General features: G+C 43.4%; 1 protein-coding gene across 1 annotated transcript in view; it reads right to left on the bottom strand.

The window, feature by feature from the left end:
- Positions 1 to 772: 772 nt before the first annotated feature.
- Positions 773 to 18,189, bottom strand: part of nmbr (neuromedin B receptor) — a 39,858-nt gene continuing 22,441 nt past the window's right edge. The window contains exons 2-3 of the mRNA XM_087990993.1: positions 14,962 to 15,310; positions 773 to 1,159 (exon numbers count right to left, since the gene is read on the bottom strand). Coding sequence (XP_087847119.1) covers positions 773 to 1,159; positions 14,962 to 15,310 — 736 coding nt within the window. The remainder of the gene's footprint in view (positions 1,160 to 14,961; positions 15,311 to 18,189) is intronic.

The raw sequence follows: 18,189 nt of genomic DNA, 5'->3' as shown, positions 1-18,189 counted from the left end.
TCTCCTCTCATTACCTGCACATCATGAAATGGATATTCATGGGACCTTGCTGTGCACAACTTGGCAACTGCATTTCCTACATCTCAATAGGGTCTACGCTTCAAAAAATACATAGCTGGCTGTAGAGTGTTATGATGAGATTGCAAAAGGTGCTATTGAAGATTTTCGCCCCTAGGAGGCAGACTTGGACAAATCCAATGACTGCTCCCTAGATTTCTGAGGGCTCAGCAATGGAGAAAGACTGGAGAAAGATAGATGGTTATTCCAAGTATTTAAAATAAAGGCCAATCTCATTAATCAAAATACAATCATGAATGTACCACAAGGGAACTGCAAAGCTAGAGCATTACTTCCAACTAAGTTATGTTCAACACCTCATGTATAAACTATGACAAGATAAAGATCAGGGATTTCTTTTCATGTGTGTACCACTCAGGATAATCCTGAAGCAAAATCTGATCATTATGACACCAACAGATGTTGAATTCTGAGTCCCCCCATGACATTGAGCCATATCCTTGGAGATTAGGAGTGAGACGTGCAAACTTATCTCACAGGTATCTCCATTCATCAGAGAGAGAGGGAAAACTTTCAAGTTTCATGGTTTGAAAGGCAATGTGTATTGATCCAACGTGTCATCTCATTCTTTGTTTTGGTTCCCAAAAAGTCAGATAGCGTTTGGATCAATGAAGTGGGAGGGGCGATGGGCAGGGAGATGGCAATAGCCTCAAGACTGAACTTACGTAGAGATGAAGTACAATGGAAGATCATTTTATGCCACTGACTCCTGCTTGAGGCTGTGGCCATTGCTGATGGTGTTCCTATTGCTGCTTCGTACAGATGTCATCCTCATGGCCGACGTACTCTGGAAGTAGCTGTTGGAACTGAAGTGCGATTGTCGCCTCTGGCACCGGAGGTGACCGTTGAAATGCCTCCGGAAACTCTCGCTCAGAAGGTACAGGGCGAAGGGGTTCACGCAAGAGTTAGAGAAGCTCAGCACGCGGCCCAGCACGGTAACCATGAGGTGCCCGAGGGAGGGGTCGATCTCGCCATAGTGGAAGGAGCGGTACATGTACAGCACGTGGTTGGGGAACCAGCAGAGAGCAAACAGACCCACGAACACCAGCACAATCTTCGCCAGGCGCTTTCGGGTTTCCATCTGGGAAAGGAAAGAGCGAACATAGGGAAAAGTGAACTCAATGGAAAGAACAAGCAATGCCAAGCAACACCAACAGTAATGGTGCCTGTTCATACACAGTCAACTCAAAAGACCTCTTCAACCCCAACCGTGCCAACACCCACAGCGCGCAGTGATAACAATTACCCCCAACTTTTGAGAGGTTGAATCCATTGTATTCCTTTGCAACTGAGTACAGCATGGTGAAAACTGCCCCCCCGCCAGATCCCTATCTAAACCCTGAACTTGTCCTTTCCAAGTAGTTACCCTTCCTGCTGTGCACTGAACCATCTCCTCTTGTCAGTCTACCATTGAAGGCAGCTAGCTAACAGAAATGGCCTATCCCAATCGTGAGAATTATCACTGCAGAAACAAAGCTAACCCAAAGGATTTTCAATATCAGTTACTATTAATGGAGTTTTCCTCAAATCTCTCAATTCATTGTCAATGATTAAACGTTTAAACACAAATGAGCAAATTTAAACAGAAAAATGCAAAGCCTAAATGACCACTGCTACAAAGGGCATATAAATAATTTCATTTATATCCAATGATGCATCATTTAGTGAAATTCTGAACAAAATGGTTTTATGGTTCATAACTCAGTAAGCATGTTCACCTATCAGTCACTTTTTATCATTTGCTTTTTGTAATTTTCTTCTGTCTTCAGATATAATAATTACCAAAAAGGCCAATTCATCATCTCCTTGAGTTCATTTCCTGAACCATCTCTCCTTCCATGACCTAAGTGGGTTTTTTTTCCTGATTGAATCAGGTCTGTTGTCCAATCTTTACAAGTCTCAAGTTCCTTTCTTTGTTCCCACTTCAAGTGGTAAAATTGCAGTTAGGGCATCAGTGAGGAAGATCATTGAATCTATGCGACCTGATCCAAAATATCTCGACAGTCCAATTCACTTCATCCTCCTATCCCATCACACCATCTTACTGTCCCAGGCTTTTGTTGCCACTGCAATGTGAAAATGTTAGGAAGAGTTCTAGTGAACCCATCTATCCACACACTAATGTACAGAATGTTAATCTTTGTACTATAGTGTCCTAAGGACAGTTCTTCAATATTTTATTTCTTGGAGTCTCAATAGTATGTGACTGCTGATGTTGAGTCAACTTCTACATTTAATACATGCATGCTCATTATGCTAAAATCAAGTCTGTAAAGATCTCTGGGACCAGATATCAGACAATTAAATAGGGTTGGAGAGGAATCTTTCAATTTTTTCAAATCATTCTAATAGGATTTGGTTTTTAATCTGGTTCTTTGCTACTCCAACATGACGTTCAGTCGCTGGCCACCACTTTTGTATGGGAACAGGCTGCACAGGTCTCCTCCTGATGGTCATCCACATATCCTGAACTACCAGACTGTCAAACAAAATCGAGCTACTGACCTCAGCGTGTTAATGTATTGCTGTCAAACATTAAACCTAGAAATAGCTCACAGGGGAATTCACTGCAGGCTGGTGTTTATATTGTGTGTGAGCAGCCATCTTTCACTACAAATCCATGTAATCAAGGATAAAACAAACTCATTCTCTATTATTTTTCACAACTGATTCAGCCAGAATAAAAATCTCATCCTATTTTGTGACCTTCAATTCACCAGAGACCAATCTTCTTCAATGAAGGAGAGGATTATAGTTCTGTGCGTGTGTGTGTGTATGTGTGTGTGTATCTGTGTTATGTGTGTTTATATGTGACTGTGTGTAAATATGTGTGTACATGTCACTTTGTGTGTGTGCCTGTGTGTGTATGTCAATGTGTGCCTGTGTGTGTGTGCATGTGTGTATATGTCGGTGTGTATATGTGTCTGAGTATGTGTCTGTGCATGTGTGTTTCTGTGTCTATGTGCATACGTGTCTGTGTGTGTATGTATGTGTCTGAGTATGTCTGATTCTGTGCACATATGTGTCTGTGTGTGTGTCTATATATATGTGTGTCTGTGCCTATGTGTGTATGTACGTATCTGTGTGTGTTTTCAATATCAGGCTCTTTTTCATTCTCACTTTCCCATGTACCTCATGAACCACAATTCTCTTGAATGAGGGAACAGGCTGTAAGGGCCAAACAGCCGATTCCTCTTCCTGTTTCCTGTGGTCTTATGGATTGCATGTTTAGTTCCCAGAGCTGAACATTGCAGAAAATGCAGGGCAAAGTATTCCAGCGAGCTGGTGAAATCCCCCTTGTGGCTATTTTATGGGAAGACCAAGTATATCTTGTGCCAATCGGGGCATTTAACATTGAACGGTGGGTCTTCAGCTGGGACCAAAGACAGTAAAGGCAGTGGGGATTCTGTCCCCTCAAAGCTGCTGGTCAGTCAGAGCTCAGGGGTTCTATTTCATGGCAGTGCCACTGGGAGGCCAATATTACACTCACCTGAAACATCAGATCAATGAGGGGTGCAGCCTTGGATGAATGATGGCAGGAAGAGGGTGCAAAGTATTTTGGACCAAGCCAAACCCCCTGAAAATATTTTATGAAGATAGCCCAGACCCTAACCTTTTCTTATTTACAGGCAAATGTGAAGTGCTACATTCTAGATATAATGCGACTGATCAGGCTGCTCGATGTTCAGCAAGACACAATTTATTTAAACTCTGTAGTTAGAATGCAAACAAAAGAAAGATGAATTTAGAATAACTTAGCTATTGGAAAACTTAACCGAATAATAGATACAGTGCCTTTTGCTAATTAACTGTTCCAGTATAGTATCAGCCCATAAACACACCCCTTTGCAAATTCAGACACAGATTCTCAGATGCAGTTCTCCAATCCAGGAGGAAGAAACATCAAGGGAAGGTTCAGAGAAAGTGGCAGCTACAAGTCATTCACTGAAGCTTCCAACTCTTTTGAGATGCGAATGGTTTCTGTTTAAAACTAAACCTAAGAACTAAAAAAAATCTTGAAAGCCTGCTCGGATAAAGTTGGCCACACCCAGGCAGCTTCTATTGTTCCAACTTTCAAAGGTCTCACAAATTGTTTATTTTCTTAGAAACAGTTTGTCCTCTCTGTCTTACAACATCCTCTCAAAAACAAGCAGGACAAAATAATCTTTTAAAGTGACAGCATCGTCAAAACAAGGAGGACACAGAGGATCACTTTCTGGTTATTCTGTTGCTCAATGGTGAGTTCTTGTACAGGAGGGATTTTTATTGGATTGTACACCCAACATGACATGGGCAGTATGGGTGGCACAGTCTTTAGCACTGCTGCCTCACAGCGCCAGGGACCAGAATTCAATTCCACTCTTGGGTGACTGTTTGTGTGGAATTCGCATATTCTCCCCGGGTCTGTGTGGGTTTCCTCCGAATGCTCCGGTCTCCTTCCACAGTCCAAAGATGTGCTGGTTAGGTGAATTGGCCATGCTAAATTCCCCATAGTGTCCAGAGATATGCAGGCTAGGTGGATTAGCCATGGGAAACGCAGGGATAGGGTAGTGGGTGAGTCTGGTTGGGATGCTGTGATCTCGATGGGCCGAAAGGCCTGCTTCCACACTGTAGGGATTCTAAGACAAGCACCTCACCCCTGCCAGACATTAGCTCAAGACACAATGGTGGCAGGAGGAGGTCTTTAGATAGCCATTAATTGTTCAGTTTGTTGCAGGGCAATGATGGGCCTTACCCAGGGTAGAGAGGAGAAGGCTGTGTGGTCATTACACAATTCACTCTCATCTGATTAAATGCTTGATGGGAGAGATTAGATTCCCTCCAGTGTGGAAAACAGGCCCCTCAGCCCAACAAGTCCATACCGACCCTCCGAAGGGTTACCCACCCAGACCTATCTGCCTCTGACTAATGCACCTAGCACTATGGGCAATTTAGCATGGCCAATCCACCTAACCTGCACATCTTTGGACTGTGGGAGGAAACCCACACGGATACAGGGAGAATGTGCAAACTCCACACAGATAGTCACCTGAGGCTGGAATCGAACCTGGGTCGTTGGTGCTGTGAGGCAGCAGTGCTAACCACTGAGTCACCATGCTGCCCCAAATAACAAACCAGCACCCACACTAACTGACACTTGAGGGCACCAAAACCAGCATGCAGGCATTCCCAACAAACACCATCCAGCGTTGAATATAATTAAGGATTTGGAGGCAGAATGCGTGATTCACAAAGAAATTCAGCAAGGCCAGAACTCAGGAGCTTATTCCTCAGATCACCACAGGGTTGACATCGCTGAAGAGATTATTACAGTGCCATCACCAGCTAATTAAGATTTCATGTTTAAACCTGCATTCAAAAAAATGGCGTTCACTCAATAGTCTCAGGGCATCTCAATCACCATCTCCAGCCAACAGGGCCCTTCTCAATTACAGTGATCATTGTACTATAGCAAGGATGTCAAGCCATGTCTGTAAAGCAAGATTCAACAAACAGCCACTGCAGTGCGTGACTAGACACAGTAACCAGTTCCAGAGCAGCTACATCTTAAAGCCTGGTCAGTTTATATGAATGGCCATTGACCTGAAATGTAAACTCTGTTTTGTTGGAGATGGGTCGGAAAGGTTTAACACAGAGGAATTCCACAAGCACCGCCCACCACGAAGATGCCATGTAGACTTATGAGCAGCTTAGAATCACAAAGGAGTGAGACCCAAGATCTGATCTTCCTCAAAGTCTCTGTACTAACATCTACCATATCATTGTAACCTCTAACAAGTCACAAACAGGCACTAAACTGGATCTAGTTAACCATGAGAGATCTTCCTTGTTGGACCAAGGAGCAGCTTTCCCCTCCCACACGGACCCTGTAGCCTCCCAAGCTTCAAGAGGATGCTGGCACCAATTGTGATCATGAGCAGCAGTATGAAAACAGGCCATTGCCCAGATGCTGCCACTGTGCTGCCCCCATGTTTCCAGCACTTCCTGCTTTTATTTCTGCCATGGGTATTGGCTGAGAAATAAATATCGACCCAGGAGATTGGGGGGGGAGAACTCTCCCTTTGAAAAAAAACTTAAGATCTTTTCCATCACCTGAGACTTTAATCTCATGTCTCACCTTTAAAAACTGAACCTTCAACAGTGCTGCTTGTCCCTAGTGAGCCTTGGTTTTGAACTCAGCTCTCTGAAGAGGGTGTTGAACTTGCTAATTCTTTGGGTCCCAGTTGACAACATTTATGCAAACACAATAACGCTGCAGGTCATGGAAGTATAGACAAAGCCGAATCAATACGATCAGGAAAACTGCCTGAGTGGTGTTTTGGCATTAAAGGGGAAAATCTCTTGTTCCAAATGGAGGCAGCTTCATACACTCCCTCCATCTGCCCGAAATTTACTCACTCAATCGATCTGTGAACTCCTTACATCTTCTTCACAACATATTTTCCTCCCCACCTTATCTGAGAATTTAGAATTCTAGAATTCCTACAATGTGGAAATAGGCCATTCAGCCCATTGACTCCGCACCAACCCACTGAAGAACATCCCACCCAGACTCACTCTATCCTTGTAACCCTGCATTTCCCATGGCTAACTCACCCAGCCTGCACAACCCTGGACAGTATGGGGCAATTTAGCATGGCCAATCCACCTAACCTGCACATTGTTGGACTGTGGATGGAAACCAGAGCACCCGAGACAACCCATACAGATGCGGGGAGAATGTGCAAACTTTACACAGACAGTCAGCCGAGTGTGGAATTGAACCTGGGTCCCTGGCGCTGTGAGGCAGCAGTGCTAACCAAACCCTCACCTACATCACTGACGGCAAGTTTAAAAAACTTGAGTCCATTTGTCACATTCTGCCAATCAGACAAAAATCCTTTTATGCATATAGGGTTCCCAACTTACAAACATCTAACTTCTGAATGCTCATACATACAAATGTGATCCCATACAGGGGTGTCATTTTAACTTATGAATATTCCTGTACTTATGAACAGTTACTTTATATTGTCCTGCATTGCATTCTGACTTGGGTACAAATTGACCTACAAATTGGGCGGCACGGTGGCACAGTGGTTAGCACTGCTGCCTCACAGCACCAGAGACCCGGGTTCAATTCCCGCCTCAGGCGACTGACTGTGTGGAGTTTGCACGTTCCCCCAGTGTCTGCGTGGGTTTCCTCCGGGTGCTCCGGTTTCCTCCCACAGTCCAAAGATGTGCAGGTCAGGTGAAATGGCCATGCTAAATTGCCCGTAGTGTTAGGTAAGGGGTAAATGTAGGGGTTTGGGTGGGTTGCGCTTCGGCGGGGCGGTGTGGACTTGTTGGGCCGAAGGGCTTGTTTCCACACTGTAAGTAATCTAATCTAATCTAAAATGCACTCAAGAGCACAACCTGTTCACAAGATGTGGACTGCCCATACTCAGTTTTCTGCCAGCCAGCCAATCTTCTTAACACCCAGCCCACTATCAGTTTTTATTTTCTTCAATAACCTTTGATGTGGCACCTTATGAAATGCCTTCTTGAAATCCAAGTGAAGTGCATTTGCAAGATTTCCTTTATCTGCAACACACATCACTATTTCTAAAAAGTCTGATTAATTGGATAAATGTGACTTTCCTTTTACAAAACCATATTGACTCCTCCTGATCACCTTGAGTTTTTCAAAGTGTGCAGTTACAATCTCTTTAATAATCAATTCAAACATATACCCCACAACCCATGTCAAGTTAACTACCTATAGTTTCCTGTTTACTGTCTCCCTTCTTGATTAGAAATGTTCTATTTCCTACTTTCCAATCTGATGGAACCTTTCCTGAATGTAGCGACGTTTGAGAAAAGTAGCATCAATGCATCATTAGCAACCTCTTCTAAGACCCAAGAGTGATGTTCATCTGGACCCAGGGATTTAATTGCCCACAGTTCCATCAGTTTCCTCGGCATCATGGCCATCATGATTGTAATTTGACCAAATTCCTCTCTCCTTTCTACCTCCTAACTTACAGCCATTGCTAGAATGTTTTTGCACCCTCTATAGTGATGACAGAAGCAAAATATTTGTCCTTTCCATCCACCATTTCCTAACAATAGCAATGACACTATTTACCATGGTGCCATAGCTGTTATGGCACAATGCCGTTACTGTCAGTAACGTCTGCCCAGTTAAATACCAGGAGCCCTACTGATCTCTGGTATGGAAATCCAAGTTAATGCACACCACTCCTGTTCTGCTGGAACATGGAGATTTGTTCTGGATGATTTATTTACTAGAATGCAGCCTCTGTCCCCATTCCTATAAGTCTGCTATATCAAATCAATTGGTTTATGATGTTTACAGTGGGCTGCAGCTCCAGAATCTGCTGGCAACCACCATACATCAGGCACTGCTTAACCTGAACTTATCCTGCATCAATCACACTCTCAGCCACAGTTAGAATGCAGTTCAGAATCTTCCTTGAGGCTGACTTTAGCCTCACTGCAATCGCACAAACCATTGCAGAAAGAAAGAAGAATCAGGTGACCAGCGCATGTTTTTCTAGTAAAGCTCAATCCAATCTCCAGAATGAGCACTCATCTTTCAATTAGACAAGTTAAAAGCTTCTGAACTCTAGACTTAAATTTAACAAACTAAGAATCTTACCTGTTTCAATAAGTTTGCCTCTTTATCATCTAAATGCTCATGAGTAAAGGCCAAATCTCCACACCATCTCCTCCTCAGATAATCCCTCCATACTCAGGACTAACCCGAGGAACCTTTTGTGGACTACTCCCAATGTCTATTTTTATCTTTAGATAAGAAGCCCAAAACTATTTACAATATCTGAGGTGTGGTCTGATTCATGCTTTATATTGTTTTAGCCAAACCTCCCTGTTTTTAATTCAGTTGACTGGGTTGTATTGTGAAGCTACACCATGTGTTCAATTCCCACATTGGCTGAGGTCACCATGATAAACTCTCCTTCTCAACCTCTCTCCTCGCCTGAGGCACAGTGACCCTTGGGTTAAACCAGCACCAGTCGTCTCTCTGAATTGAGGGAGCTGCCCTAAGGGCTGGAAAAACTACAGCCCCTTTACCTCTCAACTAGGTAAAGATGGCAGATTTCCTCCCTTAAAAGGTCTTGATGAACCAGACTGGTGATCATGGTAATCCAGTAAACCTAGGTTACCATTACTGATTGTGAATTTTTAAGTTCCAGATTCAATTCAGCATTGGTTTCACATTCCCCAGCTTCTGTGACTGGATTATTTACTGAAGGCTCCAGGTCACTGGTCCAGTCCTCTGAACTGTTACTCCAGCAATGTAACCACTGTGCTCCCATGCCTGTGTTATTACAGCCGTCCGACAGAAAGGTACACTGATACAAAATCTCTAAGCCAGAAATGTAGTGATAAAGATGCTTAAACCTCTGAATACAAATGATTTTATCCACAGTAGAAACAGCTCAGATATGTTTTACACTGAACAATGCTCCCTCAAGACACAGCTGGCTTTCGAAAATCCCATCAAGCTTTCCTTCTTGATTAATTCATGCTCCAGGTCAATATTTTCAATGTCTAACTCCCCCGTTAAAGCTCCGTCTGCCCCCAGAGCTTTGAAAGAGACAGTAATGGGGCTGTCACGTGGTGGGATTCAGTTTAATCAGAAGCTGCCAGTTCAGAAGTGTGTACTTGGCTAATCCTTACACAAGCACAAATATAGATATAAAGGCATTCTAAAGAGGGAAGGGAAAGTGAGGATCCATTTACATTGCAAAGCTTTTGCATATATTAACACTACAATGCATTGTGAAATGCTTTCCACTTCATGATTTGGAGATGCCGGTGGTTGTGATGCCTGACGAAGGAGCAGTGCTCTGAAAGCTAGTGCTTCCAAATAAACCTGTTGGACGATAACCTGATGTTGTGTGATTTTTAACTTTCCACCTCATGTCATCTTCGACATTCACTCCCTTGTCTGCTGACACACAGTCATAAAATCGTAGGATCCTGACAGTGTGGGAGCAGGCCATTTGGCCCACCGTGTCCACACTGACCCTCCGAAGAGCATCCCACCCAGACCTGCAACACTGAATTTCCCATGGCCACTCCATCTAACCTGCACGTCTGTTGACTGTGTGAGGAAAGTGGAGCACTCAGAGGAAACCCACGCAGACATGGGGAGAACATGCAGACTTCACGCAGAAAGTGGCTGCAGTGTGTACCATCTACAAGTTTGACTGAAGGAACTCACCAAATCTACTCAGGCAGCACCTTCCTAATTTGTGATCTCTATCATCTTGAATGTCAAAGGCAGCAGATAGGTGGGAATACCACCAGCTACAAGTCCCCTTCCAAAGCACTCACCATTCTGACTTGGAAATTTATTGTCAAAATCCTGGAACACCCTTCCTCACAGCATTGAGGGTACACCTACAGCCCATGGAATATAACAATTCAAGGCAGATCACCACCCCCTTCTCCAAACCAAATAGGGTTGGGCATTAAATGCTAGCCCAACCAGTGACAGCTACATCACATGAACAAATAAACAAAAATAATGCTGACATCTTGTAGAGCAACTTTGACAATAGGTCAGGATCTCAGCTTGGATATGCCCTCAACGCCAAGCTGGTATGTTATTACATCAATATGATACTGTGTCCAAGAGGTCAATGCCAATATTCTGCAGTATGGAACATTGAGGGGGGCAGAGTCTCATATAAACCTATAAAGTTCTAACAGGACCAGACATGTAAACATAGGAAGGATGTTTCTGATGACCAGGAAGACCTATCAGTCTAAGGATACGGGATAGGCCATTTAAGACTGAGATGAGAAGCAATGTCTTCACTTAGGGAGTGTTGAGCCTGTGGAATTCTCACTCACACAAAGTTGTTGAGGCTAAAACATTAAATGTTTTCAAGAAGGAGTTAGAAACAGCTCTTAGGGCTAAAGGGATTAAAGGGTATGGGGAGAAAGCAGGAACAGGGTACTGAGTTTGATGATCAGTCATGATCATATCAAGTGGGGGAGCAGGCTTGAGGGGCCAAATGGCCTACTCTAGCTCCTGTATCCTATATTCCTACATTTCTATGTTTATCCCCATCTGTCTTCACCCTAACAGCATAAACTTCGATTCTTCTGTCCCTCCAGTATTTATCTAGCTTCTCCATGCAGGTTGAGTCCGTGATTAAGAAAGCGAATGCAATGTTGTCAATTATCTCAAGAGGGTTGGAATATAAAAGCACTGTTGTGCTGCTGAGACTTTATAAAGCTCTGGTTAGGCTCCATTTGGAGTACTGTGTCCAGTTTTGGTCCCCACACCTCAGGAAGGACATACTGGCACTGGAGCGTGTCCAGCGGAGATTCACACGGATGATCCCTGGAATGATAGGTCTAACATATGAGGAACGGCTGAGGATCCTGGGATTGTATTCATTGGAGTTTAGAAGATTAAGAGGAGATCTAATAGAAACTTACAAGATAATACATGGCTTGGAGAGGGTGGATGCTAGGAAATTGTTTCTGTTAGGCGAGGAGACTAGGACCCGTGGACACAGCCTTAGAATTAGAGGGGGTAAATTCAGAACAGAAATGCGGAGACATTTCTTCAGCCAGAAAGTGGTGGGCCTGTGGAATTCATTGCCACAGAGTGCAGTGGAGGCTGGGACTCTAAATGTCTTCAAGGTAGAAATTGATAAATTCTTGATGTCACAAGGAATTAAGGGCTACAGGGAGAATGCGGTTAAGTGGAGTTGAAATGCCCATCAGCCATGATTGAATGGCGGAGTGGACTCGATGGGCCGAATGGCCTTACTTCTGCTCCTATGTCTTATGGTCTTATGGTCTTATAAATGTATCTGTGCTGTTTGCCTCAATCTGTCCTTTCGATAACGAGAATCATGGGCAGCTTGTGGACTGGACATTTCCTCAGACACATTCCCAAACACTGTTTCAGTTTATCTCAACAAAGCCCTTCAATGTTCTCTTCTCAGGGCCTCCAGCCAGGTAGTAATGGACAACCCTGACATAGCAGGTCAACCGGAGAACAAGCTGGAGAAATTTACAGAGTCGCTTCTCACTCAAAATTCTATAAAGGGAAGAAGGAAACGTTAGAGGGCAGAAATGTTCAACTACATCAGGAGTAACCAAATTCCCCAAGCAACTCAACATTTGTGCCTCCAAGGCTGCCGTGTTCAAGTGCGTTTGCTGCCAGTGGATTTAACTTTTCCAACTTTCTTCTGGACAGCCTCCTGTCCTTGACCTGTCATAAACTTAAACTCCTCCTGCTTCCCGTATCCAAGCTCATGACAAAATCCATCCAGATATAAAACTCATACAAACCTGTAAAGTTCTAACAGGACTGGACAAGGTAAACATAGGAAGGATGTTCCTGACGACCAGGAAGACAGTACCAGGGTTTACAATTCACCCATATTGACTCCCAGTCCAGCATTTCCTCAGTTTTACCATTCTTATCTTCATTTTTATGTCCTCTAATGGCCTCACCTTCAACACCAACATCTACCCCTTGCAACATTCTCTGCACCCTCCAGTGAACCTGCAATGTTTTCCCCATTCCTTCCATTTTAACTTCATCACCCCACACTCCTCATCCAAAGTACTTTCAGCATTCTAGATCCTAACATTCCAATTCCCTTCCTATACCTCTTTGTATTTCCACATGTTTCACTTCCAATACATTGTTGATCACCTATTCCCAAAGCTCATTGTGGAGCTCAGGGTTTGACCTCACTTCTCTTGGGGTTAACAGTCTGGGGAAGACAGTAATTGCTGGCACCTTCACTGGTATAATGACAAAGTTCCACCCCAGTGGAAACCCCAAGCTTGTTCCACCACATCATCTGCCCCATCAAATGACCCAGAAACCCCACTGCACACAATTGGTTCCCCTGACTGAGACTTGCTGCCTATCTCTCAGTCTAAAATGGCATTGTCCACGTGTTTCGTGATGTTTCCTCAGACAGTCATGATGATAATCCAGATAGATGAAGAATCAGCCCAGTGAGGGATAGACTAACAGGTTGGTTTCCTGACTCTGTAATATCTCCTGAGATGAATGAAGATAAATTGTTTTATAATTCACACTTCTATTTTCTGGAGTAGAATGTTCAATTCAAAGTAGTACGTGTTTTTAAACAGTGATGCATTCTCCAGTTCAGAGATTAAATATTTTTTGCAACAAGTTCCATTTTGTGTTTTACAATCGCATGATTAGCAAGTACTTTGGCTTTGATCTATCCCTGTTAAAAACCCATGTGCTAGGTAAAACCAAATAAACCATCCTTATTAGCAAGTTGGTATTGAAAGAATTGATTCAAATACCTTATTTCCACACTGGATGGAGTAATAGCCCAAGGTTAGTGGTTTATACAGCCATATTTTTATTTTAGTTCAATCTGCCTGAAGATGAAATTAGTCTAAGGTTGCATTTTTTAACAGCCTTAAGGCCTTTGGATTGAGTGACAATTTCATCGCATCATTTTATTTGACATGTTAAGTTTTCATGAAATCTTTTACAATCGTAGCCTGTATCTAACAGTCAATGCAGTGCTTAGAAACATAGAATCACTGTGCCCTCTTGTGAAACATGGTCACTGTTGTCAGACTAGAAATTCATTTTTCACACTGCAAGACACCACAAATGGCAATAAGATAAAATGACCAGGCACTTCACAGCCATACAAAATAAGAGTAGGATTAGGCTATTCAGCCCCTCAAGCTGGCTCTGCTGTTCAATAACATCCAGGTTGGTCTGACTGTAGCCTCAAATGAACATTCCCAATTACCCCTGTTCACCTTTCAACCTCTTGCTTGACAAGAATTCATCTATCTCTGCCTTAAACACATTCAAGGACTCTGGTTCCACCACCTTCTCAACAAAACAGGTTCAAAGACTTATTGAGAGAAAACAATTCATCTCACCTCTGTTTTAAATGTGTGACTCCTGATTTTTAAGCAAGAAATGCTGGTTCTGGCTTCTAATCTAACAGGAGCGTTTAGTAATGTTCGGCTGATCTGTGAATATTAGGCAGGCTTTGCCTCTCCTCACTGCTCCTCATGCACTGCAAGAGACATTTCATGTCCAACTGAGATTAGCCAGGAGGTTAGACTTAGCACAACATTGGAAGTTTGGTACCTCCAACAGCGCAGTTCCCCCTCAGCACTGCACTGGGAGTGCAGGCCTGGATTGCGTGTTCAAATTTCTGGAATGGGACTTCACCCTTTCCGACCAAAAGGAGGGAGTGACAGTCTCTGAGGCATGGCAGACACTCAGAATCATAGAAATGTACGGCATGGAAACAGACCCTTTGGTCCTACTCATCCAAGCTGACCAGATATCCTAACCTAATCTTGTCCTATTTGCCAGCATTTGGCCGATATCCCTCTAACCGCCTATTCATATAGTCATCCAGATGCCTTTTAAATGTTGTTATTGTACCAGCCCTCACGAGTTTCTCTGGTAGTTCATTGAGTGCATTTAAGACAGAGACAGCTAAGTCCTTGATTAGTAAGGGGATCAAAGGTCATGACAGAAGGAAATAAGTTAGGGTTGAGAAGCATAACAGCCAAGATCAAATGGCGGAGGAGACTAGATGGACCAAATGGCCTATATCTGCTCCTATATGTTACGCTCTTGCATGTCTGGAATGCTGGGATTACTAATCCATTGATTTGCCTCCAATTACTGCAAGGACACTGAGTTGGACGATCAAACATGGTTGTATTGAATGATTGATCGAAGGGCTAAATGGCCTACTCCTGCTCCTGCTCCTATTTTGTATGTTTTTAATATCACTAATGCCCAACTGGATCTTGGTTGTCCCCTGTAATGTTCATAAACGGATCAGTGACAGGTAGTGGTAGTCTATAATAACCTACCTGTCGCCTGACATGCTCGCTGCTTTCTCCGGGCATGTCATGTGCACTCTTGATTAAGCTCTGAGCGATGTGGAAGTAGTAGATGCTGATTATACCGAGGGGGATGAGGTAGTACACCAGGAATATCATCACCGAGTGGATTTTTGCATGTAGTTTGTCAGAGAGAGGGTATGGGACACAAGCACTGAAGCTTTCATTCTCCCCATTGTGATGCTGCACCACCTGAGAGTACACTGCCTCCGGGATGGCCAGGAACATGGAGATCATCCAGATGGTGACCGCCTTGAGGCACGTGTGAAAGACTGCACTGGACGCTTGAATGTCCATGGGGTTTACGATGGCCTTGTACCTGCAGCAGCAATAAGTGTACAAATGTTGACTTTAGTCAAAGAATTTACAGTATGGGGCAGACTATTCAGCCCAACAAGTCCGCGCCATTCAGATGGCCCTTCTCCAACATTATTTTGCCTTCTTTGCCAATGTATTTTTTCCATTTCTTTTACTTTTCTGTTCGTACGATTTCTCCAGGTCTATGCAATTCACCTCAACTACCCTCTGTGATAGCTGTTTGCACACTCTTGCCACTCTCTGAATAAATAGATTTCCTCCAAAGGCCTTTCCCTCACTCCACCATGAGATGTAACTGCCACTGTCAGGACCAACATTTGTGGCCCATCCTTAAGTTCCATGAGACTGTGTGTCTTGCCTGGCTATTTCAGAGGGCAGTTAAGACGCAATCACACTGCTCTACATCTGCTGTCACCAAAGGGAAGGTTGGGAAAGGATGGTAGATTTCCCAAAGAATGCAAGACATTGGTTAGTCCACTTTTGAAATACTGCATTTAATTCTTGTCTCCCTGCTACAGGAAGGATGTTGTGAAACTTGAAAGGGTTCAGAAAAGATTTTTAAGGATGTTGCCAGGGTTGGAGGGTTTGAGCTGTATGGAGAGACTAATTGGCTGGGGCTGTTTTCTCTGGAGCATCAGAGGCTAAGGGGTGACCTTATAGAGGTTTATAAAATCATGAGGGGCATGGATAGTGTAAATAGACAAGGTCTTTTCCCTGGGGTGGATGAGTCCAGAACTAGAGGTCATGGGTTTAGGGTGAGAGGGGAAAGATTTACAAGGGACCAAGATGCAACTTTCTTAACACAGATGATGGTACGTGTATAGAATGAGCTGCCAGAGGAAGCTGTGGAGGCTGGTACAATTGCAACATTTAAAAAGCATCTTGATGGGTATATGAATAGGAAGGGCTTGGAGGGATATGGGCCAAGTGCTGGCAAATGGGACTAGATTAATTTAGGATATCTGGTCAACATGGGCGAGTTGGATCAAGGTGTCTGTTTCCATGGTCGAACACACTATGACCTTAATGTTAGTTTGAACTTATTGATGATAATTATATATTTCTGATCCTCCATTGTCGATTCCCTTCAATGGGAATAACTTGTCTCCATCTGTAACCTCAGAGACTTTGATAATTTGAAATGACGTAACCTAGGTTTTACAATGCAAAAGCTGGTCACTGCACACACTGGTGTTTATTGCTCTACATGAGCCTCTCCCACATCGCCTCACCTCACCTAATCTGCACATCCTTCTGTTCATTTATCCTTTCTCTCATCGCATTGCCCTTGTTCTGGAGTTTCCAAGAATTAAAGATTCATTTCCCAGCCATTGCTGCAAGCAAGGCTGTGACAATAAAATAAGGAATGATTTCTTAATTTCTTTGATTTTTCTTTTGTTTATCGGTTCCAAAAATATGAGCGATGAGTTAAAATCTCACTTTAATCGGGAGGGCCAGACAGAAATCATGTGATGTAACCTCCAGAAATATGTTCAGCCAGACTTGGCAGCCAAGTTATATATTTCTGATGGACCCATAAAATCATTGAATGTTGCATAAGGTTCGAGTTCTGAATGTTCATGAAACAATCACTCCACCCATTCTCACACATAGTCTGTGGGTGGAGCCAAGGGAGTTCCACTGGAACTTTCAGAGGGAGCTGATGCATCTGGGGATATGGGAGGCGATGACCTAGTGGTATTATCACTGGGCAGTTAATCTCGAGATCTAGATAATGTTCCTGAGATCCATGTTCAAATCCCGCCACGGCAGATGGTGGAGTTTGAATTCAATAAGTATCTGGAATTAAGAATCTAATGATGACCATACTAATTGTCATGGAAGTCCCATCTGGTTCACTAATGTCCTTTAAGGGAAGGAATCTGCCATCCTTACCTGGTCTGTCCTACATGTAGCAATGTGGTTGACTCTGAACTGCCCTCTGAGCAATTAGGGATGGGTCATAAATACTGTCTAGTTAGTGATGACCTCATTCTGTGAATGAATAAAGGGGAAAAAGAAATTGGGGCCAGCTCCCTGAGAGTCCTAGTCATTATACATCATACCAGATGTAGTTGTACTCATTGCTATCATCATGCAACAAACATTCCTGTTACCTAAGGACAGTCTCTTCTGTCAATATTGTATAGTAGTGCATCCTCATCCAATTATCATTAGACAGGCCAAAGTCAAAGCAAAGACAAAGGAGAATTGATGATTGCAGATCACATCAAACAGCCCTTACCTAGTACCATTGGCTGGCAGAAACAGCAAGAGGGTTTGCTTGGATAGTTAGATGAACAGCTGGGTTTGCATTGTAGACGAAGGGGCTGAATTCTTACACCTACTGAGGTTACTGCAAAGTATGCTCTTTCTCAATCTCTCCCCTCGTCTGAGCCATGGTGTCCCTCAGGTTAAACCAATGCTAGTTGCCCCTTTCTAATGAGACAGCAGCCCCATGGTCATTGAAGATATTTTAAAATATTCTCTCATGGGAAATGGGCTTCGCTGGCTGGGTCAGCATGCATTGCCCATCTCTAATTCCACCTTGAGAAGTGGTGGTGAGCTGCCTTCTCAAACCATTGCAGTCCATGAGCTGTGAGTAACAATGGCAACTTTAGTGTTACTAGAGGTGGCAAATGCCACATCGTGTCAGTGATCATCACTTGGGAAAGTTCTACACTAAACGTGGTTAGTCCATGTCTGAAGTATATTCAGCAGCTTTCATGTCATATTTTTTAAGTCCTTTAAAAGTATCAGTGAATCATGTAATCAGATTAGGGCCTTTGATCTCAACGCTTTTCCACTTCCAAGCCTCTCAAATATTAAGCTTTCAACATTTCCTCCTTTCTCATTGAATATAAAATAGGTTTTAATGGG

This window comes from Chiloscyllium plagiosum, unplaced genomic scaffold (assembly GCF_037043375.1).
Source record: "Chiloscyllium plagiosum isolate Xiang-an unplaced genomic scaffold, Cpla_swu_hap1 HiC_scaffold_10, whole genome shotgun sequence".
Taxonomy (NCBI): domain Eukaryota; kingdom Metazoa; phylum Chordata; class Chondrichthyes; order Orectolobiformes; family Hemiscylliidae; genus Chiloscyllium; species Chiloscyllium plagiosum.
This window is presented reverse-complemented; position numbering and strand designations above follow the sequence as displayed.